Source organism: Salvelinus sp. IW2-2015, linkage group LG19 (genome assembly GCF_002910315.2).
Source record: "Salvelinus sp. IW2-2015 linkage group LG19, ASM291031v2, whole genome shotgun sequence".
In the NCBI taxonomy this organism is placed as follows: Eukaryota; Metazoa; Chordata; class Actinopteri; order Salmoniformes; family Salmonidae; genus Salvelinus; species Salvelinus sp. IW2-2015.
The window spans coordinates 13787082-13799189 of NC_036859.1; the positions used below are offsets into that span (position 1 = coordinate 13787082).

The 12108-nt window shown below is 39.1% G+C and overlaps 1 protein-coding gene across 7 annotated transcripts in view; it reads left to right on the forward strand.

Annotated features, from left to right (window-relative positions):
* LOC111979349 (suppression of tumorigenicity 18 protein-like) overlaps positions 1–12108 on the forward strand; it is a 41055-nt gene that overhangs the window by 5178 nt on the left and 23769 nt on the right. For 4 of the 7 annotated variants that reach the window (XM_024009831.2, XM_024009833.2, XM_024009834.2 and 1 more), the window contains exon 2: positions 9531–9649. The exons of 2 other annotated variants lie outside the window; for them this stretch is intronic. In XM_024009831.2, coding sequence (XP_023865599.1) covers positions 9531–9649 — 119 coding nt within the window. Of the gene's footprint in view, positions 1–1314; positions 1459–9530; positions 9650–12108 lie in introns of those variants that run through there. One more of the 7 variants, XM_024009836.2, reaches the window with a different exon arrangement.

Below are 12108 nucleotides of genomic sequence, written 5' to 3' on the forward strand. Positions count from 1 at the left end.
GGTTGGGAAGAATTAGGATTTATGAATTTATTTCCTCTGTTGTATTGTTTAAACAGCTTTGGTTTAGTTTTGATCCCTTCCTCTTGCCTTTGAGGCTGTTCCACGGTGTCAGCTGTTGACTGATAGTAAGAGAACTGCCTCACAGTGTGAATGAAAGAAAACTAGCGGTTGGTAAACACTGATAAGGGATAAATAGAAAGCGGTCAGGCAGAGATAGTTCTGTGGGAGCCCAGATTGTGTGCGGTCTGTTAAAATGAGATTCTGAGCCTGTCCTTTTTATTCTTACCCCCTCCCCTCCCCTGTTCTGTGTTTGTCTGGAAAATCTCCAGTGACCCTGCACGGCAGTCCCAGGCACTATTCTCTTTTTGTGTTTTGTTTTGTTTTCTAACAAGGGTCAAGTTGGCCAATAGACACGTCCCTGATGCTTATAGACAGCTGTCATGACTGCAAGTACTTACAATAATTCATTTTGCAAGGAATTATAGGTCTGCTGCTCTAGAAACACAGCATCAGTGAAATCGCTAAAAGAAAAGCAAAATGTGTAGAACATTATCAAAAATGTCCAGCCTTTTTGTCTTTTTGACAATTTATTGTCTTATGGTTTCACTTCATATTTCTTTAAAAAAAATGTCAATGATTTGTAAGCTACTTGAGAATTAAAAGTTTTGGACTCAATTTAAATTTGAATCAAAATTGAATGTTGTAACAGCTTATACAGTCATTATATAAAGTGCAATGTTAAAAAAAAACTTTTAAAAAACCAAAGCACAGATACAAAGATACATTACATACATGGACACATACATAGATCGTGTATATAGATAGCTACATAAATCAATAGATACATACACAGATCTATACATAGATACACATAGATTCATAGATACATACAGTACATACACACATACTGTACATACATACTGTACATACTTAAATATGCTGAACTTCATCAACATATAATTATAACCATATGTGTCTAAATACATAAAACCATGTCATGATATGATCGTTTAAACCAGAAATTGTCTACCTCACACCTAAAACTGAATATCTTCCACACAATGTTTTATTCAGTTCTTTTTTTAGGGGCAATCTGTTCATTCTTTTGGTCATTGATTTTTGGGGGGGATTCCATCTTTTATGTGATTAAAAAGACCTTCAGAGGTCTTACCTTGAGGGTCACCATGTGGTGTATTTACACAGAAAATAATTCAGCCCATTGTAGCCTGCCAGCTAATGAGATTGGTTGTTAAGTGAATGACACAAAGGCTACAAAAAAAGCTTAGCTGCTCCGTTGAATATCACAGTGTCCCCGCACACACACACACACACACACACCACGCGGCAGCGTCACACTGGACTAGCCTGGCTACCCACCCACCCCACTCCGATTTCCTTCAATACCATCACCTCCTTGATGTTACTATGAAAGGCAAAACAAAGGCTAAAAGGGGCATGGTAAGTCAGGCTAACAATTATGTCCTGTCGGAAATGTTCGTGTCTGTGTGTCTGTGTATCTACGTGTGAGAGTGTGAGTGAGTGAGTGAGTGAGTGAGTGAGTGAGTATATCTGTGTCTGTTTTGTGAATGCAGAGCTTTCAGTTTCAGAGTAAATAATGCTCTCAACAGATTAGTAGATTCATGAAAGGTTAGCGTAGCTTCTAAAGAGACTTTCACTTCCAGACATATTGGCTGATGTGATAGAGGACGAGACCCAGCTACCACATTAAGTTGAGACCGTTTCCTCTCCTTGCTTGCTTCCTTACTGTGACTTGACACGCTAGGAACCCCATCCATTACATCATGGTAGTTTCTTCGTGACTCCTCTGGTCAAACTCAAGTGTGCTTTCAGTCTTTTAGAGCGCTGTCCAAGTGCTGAAAATAAAAGTTTTATAGGTTGTTTTAAAGGGGACATGGTAGTGTATTTCAGTGCATTCTTTTTGGCTATTTCTTAATATTACAAAGTTACTAAATATCTTTCTAYGTATTCAGTTCATGTCCATAAAGTTTTTTTTTCTGACTTAAACTTATTTCTGGCTTAGACTTTGTCCTATGCTCACGGGACAGTATCAGTAGTATTCTCTACAGTTTTAGGTTGGTTAACATATATGTCAGTATATTATGTATCCTACATCATTTAAGTGTATCAAAATATCATGCATGGCCGGCAGACTGCAAAGTGGGTTAAAGTCCATCTTTTTTTTAAAACCCTGGAGTTAAGTCAAATTTACATTTGTTAAAGATTATTCATTTTATTGATGCATATAATCATAATCATGGACCATCTGCTGATCTGGCAAGCTTGGTCCAAACTCTAAAACAGCCCTGCTAACCTTTTAAGTACAAAATACTATAGTCAGGGCTTAACTCTTCTATCCCAGAAGTGTGTGTGTGTGTGTGTGTGCTGTGTTGTGTGTGTGTGTGTGTGTGTGTGTGTGTGTGTGTGTGTGTGTTGTGTGGTGTGTGTGTGTTGTGTGTGTTGTGTGTGTGTGTGTGTGTGTGTTTGTTGTGTGTGTGTGTGTGTGTGTGTGTGTGTGTGTGTGTGTGTGTTTGAGGAGATTGTATAGATGTTGGATAATACTTCATTCAGATCCTCTAGGGCTGCTCCAGACATATTTTTATATCACGCATCGCTTCGATAACCATGATATTAAGCATGATAAACTTCAAAAACAGCCTGGCTAACAGTACACATTACCAACTTGTATACTTTGACTGCACCACACACCGATGTGTACATTGCCATAGTTACGGGCATTTAACTGGATGAAGGTATTGTAGTAATTCCTGGTTTTGAACAATATTTGTGAAATGGTCAATGGAAACTATTGTATTCATTTTCTCCATTAGAATAACTAAATTGCTTTTATAAGCATTATGCATTTTTTCTAGCAAAATAAGAATTTTACAATAAGGCATCTCCATAAGGGATACAATACTTTTAACTTACTACTCATTCCAAACAAAGCTTATGCAGACTGAGAATTCATATGCCAGAGGTAAATCCGAGTTAACACGGAATTATACTGGCATGAGTTAAAGGACTAGAGTTTGTAATCCAGGTGGCCAGGGGATCACACAGTGGCAAAAATCACTTAAAACTCCCCAACATCCTGAGCCATGGAGCTCAGTGAGCTGGGAGATTTTTCAGAATTTATGACAGCACAGCTATATCAGAGAGTAGAGCTGAACACACACAAACTGTGTGTGTGTATGTGTGTGCGCGTCTGCTCACCTGCCCATGTGTATGTGGGTTGTGTCTGTGTTTATTGGGATAATTTACTTTATAAATGTATATACTCACTTAGTAAGAGTTGGAGCCAGATAACATGAGACCTTGACAGATTGGTATTATCCCCCTTTGACAGGTGAGGGGTTAGTATTCAGCATCCCAATTCAGCATCCCAATTCAGCATCCCATCTGCATGAACATAAATACATGTTTGGAGCTGAAAGTAAAGGATAATGGCCTCTATTTTAACAGCCGTTGACTCCACCTCTTCATTAGTAAAGTGACAAGTCTTTTTTGGGTCCATATCCAGAACATTGTTGGATGTGAGTGGCAGTGCAGGAAGAGAAGACATGGATAGAGTTTCTGTTGGTGTGTGTGTGTGTGTGTGTGTGTTGTGTGGTGTGTTGTGTGTGTGTGTGTGTGTGTGTGTGTGTGTTTGTGTGTTGTGTGTGTGTGTGGTGTGTGTGTGTGTGTGTGTGTGTGTGTGTGTGTGTGTGGTGTGTGTGTGTGTGTGTGTGTGTGTGGTGTGTGTGTGTGTGTGTGTGTCTATTCGCGTATACATGTGTTTTGGTATATGTGTGTGTGATTGTGTATGTGTGGAGGACAGGACAGGGCAGGACAGAGGAGCAGAGATAGAGTGGAGTTGTTTAATGACAGGAACAGCTGACTTGTTTAGAGAGCAGTGAAAGGTAATTAACCCTGGGAAAACTACAGCTGCCATGCGAGCTGTTCACTTCAGCGCAATCTGATTAGGAATCAGGCTACAGCACTGCCTGGCTCCTTTCAGACACACAAACACTGTGTACAGTGTGTGTGTTTGTGTATGGTGTGGATGCATGTGTGTATAGGGTGCATGTGTGTGTGTGTGTGTCTGTGTGTGTGTGTGTGTACTATGTAAACTTTTCCCTTAAACCCTAAGGCCTCTAGACATGGGAGACCTGCCTTTTGTGGCAAGGGGATTAGCTTGAACGGTTACTACGTTTCTCCAAATTGCCGACCACCTGGTAGCATTCAGGCAACCCTCCTGCGTGAAAAGGGTCTCCTTGGGCAGGAACAATGGCCAGGATTACTTTGTAGTGATGACAGACACCCGGGCTGGAACTTCTTTCCCCCAAAACACCTGTCAATGAATTAGTCTGTGTTAGTGTTTTGAAAAATCTATCTTCACTGATGATTTCAAAAATGCATTGTGCCTTGGAAAAGAAACGAAATGGGTACAATSCTGTAATGTAGGCTACATTTCATTTGGAGTATTATTTATCTTGGTAGTTATAGCTAGCATGGTAGCCAACCATTCCACAAAACAAAGCAATCTGCTGTTTTTGAATTTTCCAAATTTCTGTTCTGATTCAGATTGATATTTGATAATTGCAAATCATCTAAAAAGCCATATTTCATAGAATAATATAACTACAAAGGTGCCCCAAATGTAGTAAAAAAAAAACACCTGAAATTGGCTCTCTGATGGCGGAAGAAGAAGAACCAATCTGAACTTTGTGCCACGATGACTGTGTGGTCCTGGTCCAGATTAGCTCAATTGAAAAGGGAAGGCTTTGGGATGACTTTGGAAAGTGATTACAAGATTTATAAATCACCTCAGCGCAGGTGTCACCGTCTGACTCTTTTATGGGGTGTCTTGCTAGCTGGCTCCAATAACGAGTTTCCCCTGTAGTTATGCCATCATAACAAATCATTGAAGCAATAGTGGCCGGCCAGCCAGGCTCCTAATTGTCTGTTAAAAATTCTGGGGAGCCTCACTCTCTTTATTGAAGCTTCTCAGTCTTGGGGAAGTGATAAGAAAGAAGCCAATTTTGTATAAAAGTACTAATTTGGCATTAGACACAAACACTTTGCTTAGCGGCCAAGATGGTTGCATGAGAGACTGTTATGTCTGAAATCACAGTTGTCTTCAAGATTTTGTCTCAGTGTCTTTTAGAAGTCTGGAAGCGCCCCTCTATGAGGAAATAGATGTGTAAAAAGTGAAAGTCCACTGATCAGAAGATATTCTGTCTCCCTTTTACTTTATTTATGTGAATGGATTGGTGTTCTACAATTTGGCGATTGTTCATACGGTTTCTCTTCTTCTCTCTCTCTCTCTCTCTCTCTCTCTCTCTCTCTCTCTCTCTCTCCATCTCTCTCTCTCTCCTCATTGAAGTGTATATTACATTCATCAATTAGTAAAATAGTGGGGAATTAGGCAAGTCAGGTATGGCTTCTTCCATAAAGATGTAGGATCTGCATTTGACTGCTCTTTTATTGCTGAGAATTGTCCCCCACAGCAGAAAATGCTAACTTGTTGTGTATTTGAGTTTTAAAAAGGCTCCTAAAGTTTGTAATTTCTATCTCTGAAGTTTCAGAGTTGATTTGCGCTAACAAAAAATCTATCAACCCCTACAAATATATCCATTTATTATAATATACATAATAATTCACATTTCCTGTTGCTGCAGGATTATTTTCCTGCTAGAGCAAACTGGCTGAAATGAATATCCTGCATTTGTACCTTACATGTACCTGGCTTAGCTTCTTTATCCTACTTGCTGTCACTGTCCACAGTTTTCTCTACTGTTTTGACTTTTTCTACTTTCTACATTCTTCTGTCATCTTGTCATGGTATTGAATATACAATCTTTCAATGGAAGAGGTATACTGTGAGGATTTTTTGATGGGATGAGTTTGGAGCGTTACAAAGACTACTACTGTGTATGATACTTTGAACTTCTATAGTCCTTAAGACAATTTTCAGTAAAATTGCAGGTGTTGTCACAGAGCTGTTTCTCACGAGGTCATTTGTTTTTAGATCAATCATATCTTTATTGGTTCTGAATCATATGAAAGTCACCAATAATTAAACATCTATTAACGTCTGTTAATATGGAACGAATATGAGATACCGCATTTTATAGAAACATTACCCTATTTTTCTCAAGAGTTTATAAAATGCATCTGTATGAAATCTAAAAGAGAATGTCTCTATCATTCTAAAGGCCGGCTTTGATATGAATAGGAAAATCAGAGACCCCCCCCTTCCTCTCTTTCACCCTCCCCCTCCTAAAACGTCTCTTAGCTATTATTCTAATGTCCAGCTGCTAGCTTTTTAGGCAGAGGGCATCTGATGGCTGCCTGGTCACAGCACTGCAAATAGAAAATCCTTTTTTCAAAAACTTGTTTATCAAAATAGTCTCTGAGCAGGGCTTGATTAACTCACTATGAATTCATTTGCATGTCAATGAAAGGTGGTGAAAGGAGTTCTGTGTTCCTTACCATCATATAACGTTTCAATTTGGCTCTCCACTGACAAGGTTTATATCACTGTCTGCACACAAGCGACCACCATTATTGTAAAGCGTACCTTTTTTCTGTTAAAAAAAACACTTTACATATTGCTGATTCAAAGCACAGTGGAGGATAACAAAAACCCATGTTACATGTACAATTATGATCAGTTTGCCATATACACGTAGACATTCATTACAAGGAAATATTAAAGTAAATTGTGATATCTCTTGCCGTTTGCTCTTTATTATGCAGAAAAAGAAAACACTTAGCATGTAAAATGAATGTGACATTTTTTCCTGGGATAAACTATAATCACAGAAGTTACACCGCACATTTCGCCTTTTTTTCTCCTTCCCATAGATCAGAGTGTAATTGCCAGTAATCAGGTCTGTTTGCTGCTGATAAAACCACTCTGAATGCGATGAACCCTCTTTGTGTGATGACTCAATTATGCCAGAAGTGGCTCATCAAACCTGGCCCATCAGCTGCTTTAATAAATAAGGAGGAAAACTTGCTGCAGGCGCATTATAATTCCATTCATTCCATAATTAAATCCATTCCAGTTTTAACCCTTCGTTCGTATAGTCTGCCTCTGGAAGAGGAAACAAAAACAGGAGGGAGGGAGGGGGGGGGAACTGAACAGACAGTGACCTTGTGCAGAGCATCTACCCATCCCCATAATTCAAAATGATACTGCTGAGGAAAGGTTAAGAGAAAAGGCTCAGCGAGGAAAAAAAGGATAGGTATCGGTTCAGATAGAGCTCTCTTTCGTTATTTATGCATTGTCTCCACACACAGCTTTAGACAGTAATTATGTTAAAAGTGTAATCTAATCATAACAGTTGGTTGGGTGAGTGTTAGGGAGCTGACATTTTAAACATCTTATTCGGTGTAATCTCATTTGCCTAGCTATCATCTTGCCTCTGCCCCAATCTGAAGAAAATGTAAACAATGTAATTAATTTTCATGGTCTTTGAAATATTACTTGCACAACTGTAAGGTTGTATTGGTTTTTAAATGATTTGCCGCCAGTGTCATTGACTTAGTTTTACTTTATCACAATAGTGCCTATGTTAATTACACGAGGGTGTCCCAAGTGCAGGGATAAGCTGGGAACAAGGGGACATTTCAATGACTCAAGGTCAATGATGATGATTATTGTACTCATGAATATCCCTATTAGTTGGATCAGTAGCAGTACAGCAGTTGTTGGGATGGGCCAAAATAGTAACAACACCACTTGTGTAGGCGACGTACAGGTGTACCATTAGTGTCTTAGTAATCAACCACAATAGTAGTAATCCTAGTCGTAGTAAGTAGTAGTAGTCATTGTAGATAGTAGCATAAGTGGCAACAGTGGTGGTTCCTTCAATATCAACAATATGTGAAAAACTGCATTGCCCTGTCAATGGCTAACCTTTTGAAGTTGAATTCAAGCAAATAACCTCATATCTGTAATCATATGTATATTTCCCACTTGTAGTATGTACAGCAATGGTGAACAATAATTATGAACAATATAGGCTTGATTGCATTTATGATATATTATTCACCTCCCTTTGATTAGAGCAGGGGGAAACCACAGTTGGATCCTAAGTAACATATCCAATGGATAAGCGGTCCCCATTCAACTCCTCTCCAAACAGTGGATGAGGCCATGGTTATTCATGACTGCTTGGACTGAGAAGCCCTCTCCTCTCCCAGTCCCAGTCCCAGTCAGTCAGTCCCATTCTCTCCTCTCCTCTGTGGTGGGAAAGGTAGCAGATGGGGTTAGGATGGGGATTGGGCTGGGCCCAAGGACAGCAAGCAAAGCAGCCAGATTAGCACATAGAGAATCACATMGAAACCCTGAGCATCAGGCATTAGGCAACTCAGTATCCCCAGAGAAATCTGCCCCACACATGGGCAAATAGTCCTCCGAGAGCAAGACGTTATTTGTCTAYTTTTGTTGGGAGGGGCAGGAATATGACTCAGAAGATGACAAACCCACCGACCTGCCTCAAATAGTAGTGAGTCTCTTTTTTCTTATGCTAATGTCTCCCAGAGTCCCCCCTTTTGTTTTCCAGAGGGGAAATGCTCTGAGTGCCTTAATTAAGATGATGTTTTCTGTTTTTCCTTCTTTTTTTTTCAAAGCTAACAGAAATAAATAATTCTGGTAATAAGATCTGTGAAGTGAAGAGGCTTAATGTACTCATTGTGTTCATCCTTGTTTTCCCTCTTGGATGTTTTGTATTAATTAGACTGTGCTCAATCTCTGTCAAGCAATCAATTTGCATCTTGTTCCTTCATTCCACAATGTGAGGTATTATCATGTTTCCTGCTCCCCACCATCTCAGACTGACTGCATGTTACTCACCATATATGTCTATCATGACCAGAAACCTTTAGCTAGCAGTGAGGCTTGGAATAGTATGATCATTATCGGTAATTCATTATCCATTATAAACTGGGTGGTTTGAGCCCTGAATACTGATTGGCTGACATCCGTGGTATATCAGACTGTATATCACACGTATGACAAAACACTTATATTTACTGCTCTAATTACTTTTTTAACCAGTTTATAATAGCAATAAGGCACCTCGGGGGTTTGTGATATATGGCCAATATACCACTACTAAGGGCTGTATCCAGGCACTCTGTGTTGCGTCGTGCATAAGAACAGCCCTTAGTCATGGTAAATTGGCCTGACACCACACCCATCATTCCTTATTGCTTAAATATACTATGGTAAGTTGATACTAAACAAAATTGAAAATATTGCATTTCGGTGAGTTAACTCACAACAGTTCTAAAGTTGTATCTTTCCACTCCACTTTATGTTTTATCCTTTTATTTATTTATTTTGCATGAAAGATATACATTTATATAYATATATATATTTATAAACTGGGTGGTTTGAGCCCTGAATGCTCCGCTTTGCATCGTGCCTAAGAACAGCCCTTAGCCGTGGTATATTGGTCATATACCACACCCCCTCATGCCTTGTTGCTTAAATATATATATATTTGTTTTTACAGAGAATGAATTTCTCACTCACATCCTGAAACAAGTCAACAATTGTGCACACATCAACCAAGGTGGACTGCGTGGACCTTGCAGCACGTCATATATATTGCCCAGAAAACTGCAAACAAAGGTAGGCCTAATAATATATTTGTATATATACTGAACAAAAATATAATTGCAACATGCAACAATTTCAAAGATTTTACTGAGTTACAGTTCATGTAAGGAAATCAGTCAATTGAAATAAATGAATTAGGTGCTAATCTATGGATTTCACATGACTGGGCAGGGGCACAGTCTTTGGTGGTTCTGAGAGGGCTTAGCCCAATCAAAATGAGGTTTTCCCCACAAAAGGGTTTTGTTACAGACAGAAATACTCCCCGCCCACTCCTAGATGATCCTGCAGGTGATGAAGCTGGATGTGGAGGTCCTGGGCTGGCATGGTTATACGTGGTCGGTTGGACTTACTGCAAAATTCTCCAAAACGACGTTGGAGGCAGCTTATGGTAGAGAAATGAAGATTAAATTATCTGGCAACAGCTCTGGTGGACATTCCTGCAGTCAGCATGCCAATTGCACGCTCCCTCAAAACTTGAGACATCTGTGGCATTGTGTTGTGTGACAAAAGTGGACTTTTATTGTCCCCAGCACAAGGTGCACATGTGTAATGATCATGCTTTTTAATCAGCTTCTTGATATGCCACACAGCTTCTTGATATGCCACACCTATCAGGTGGATGGATTATCTTGGCAAAGATAATGCCAAGATAACAGGGATGTAAACAAATGTGTGCACAACATTTGAGAAAAATAAGCTTTTTGTGCGTATTGAACATTTCTGGGATTTTTTTATTTCAGCTCATGAAACATGGGCCCAACACTTTACATGTTGCGTTTACATTTTATTCAGTATATATTTTCTAGTAATAGGTTCAGGTAACATACATTTGGATATTATAGCATGCTGCTCGTGGATGTCCTGAAAAAAAATTATTATATTTTACCAATTCACTTTACCTGTGAACGGATATAGTTGTGTATTTCTAAGGCTATTGGAAGTGGTAGCCAGGATGTTTTGGAATGAGCAGCATGTTTAGCAGTGTCATGTCAACGCCCTTTTGACCCCTGTGAAATCACAGACTCAGATATTGTTTTACATATGCAGGGACGTGTAGCTAGCTTCGCTGAGTGTGCTGCTTTGTCGTTATACCACAGCACTTAACTAATAAGTAATGTATCTTACTTAAGGTTTAAGGTAGGCTGAAGGTTACCATGCCTCCCAGTTTACGAGTCCAAATTGGCTAGCTGCAACCATAACAATGTCCGGGCAGCTTTGTTGAAGGATAGTCTCTTTAAAAATACTTTGATCACACTGTCAACAGTGAAGAAACGGGACATATTTTGTATTGACCAATGACCACCAAAGAGCCATCATCATTTATAATGTCATACAGTTTTGTGGCATGTCAGGAATATATGACACAAACAAATCACAGCATGAGAGTGTAGTAAATATTAAATACAAACAAGTCCTTATTTGAGTAGCGTGTATCTATTTGTACTGCCCATGTAAATTCTCTTTGAACGTCATGTGTTCTCTCCCTGTCTGCACGAGTTTTCTACTCCGATTCCTCCTCTGCAGAATTAGATACAGCTATACAGCTTTGAGTTTAAGGACCAAGGATAGCTGTTGTCAAATGGGTGCCAAAAGCACATCCTCTATATACCCTCTCAGAACCTTTGTGCTGCTCATGAAGCAGAAACTATAATGCTTGAACATAAAAGGTTCGATCGGTTCCTTCGTCTCCCCTCAGATAATACAGTTCGTTTAATAGACACATTTGAAGGAGTACAGTACATCATTGAACACTCTCACAAACATATTGACTGCATTTGTAAAAGAATGATCTACTGACAAATGATCAGTGAAATTCTGTATGTACTCCTCAGTGTCAGAACCAAGGTCATCGGGGATCTAATGTAGATAGGAGCATTAGTATATTCAATACTTTTTACCATAACGCTTTTAGTGTTTTCATAAAACATGATATTGTGGCTTGACTTGTAAGAAAGAGGAATCCAAATGTTTCATGTACAGAGCATAAATAAGGTATCAAATGTTCTTGTACAAGAGCTTAAATTATGAAATATTGTTTAAAACAAGTCGATTTACATAATGTGAGTGTTGCTTCTCGATAATACAGAGGTGCATCATTTGTAAATATTTGTCAACCTGTGAAATTAATACAGCAATTACGCTATCTGAATTTGAAATGTATTTGTATTACTGTAGACACTGTAGCACATATACAGCATCTATAAATGCTTACAAAACGAGTGAGTTGTCTGTCTGCATGTGTGTGTCTGTTTGGAAAAAGTGTAATGAACTAATCAGGTACATTAGTTGTTACAGAATGTCATCTATAGTGTTTGGGTAGTTGTTTGTTTCAATAGGGCCCCTAGTAATCAAAAGTAATGAACCTATTATGAGCAGGTCCTCCGAGGGCCCGGCGTGGTATTAAGAGTGTGGCACATAAAAGGTTTATTAAAGGAAATTAAGGTTCATCACTGCCACACCTGCTCCCCTAT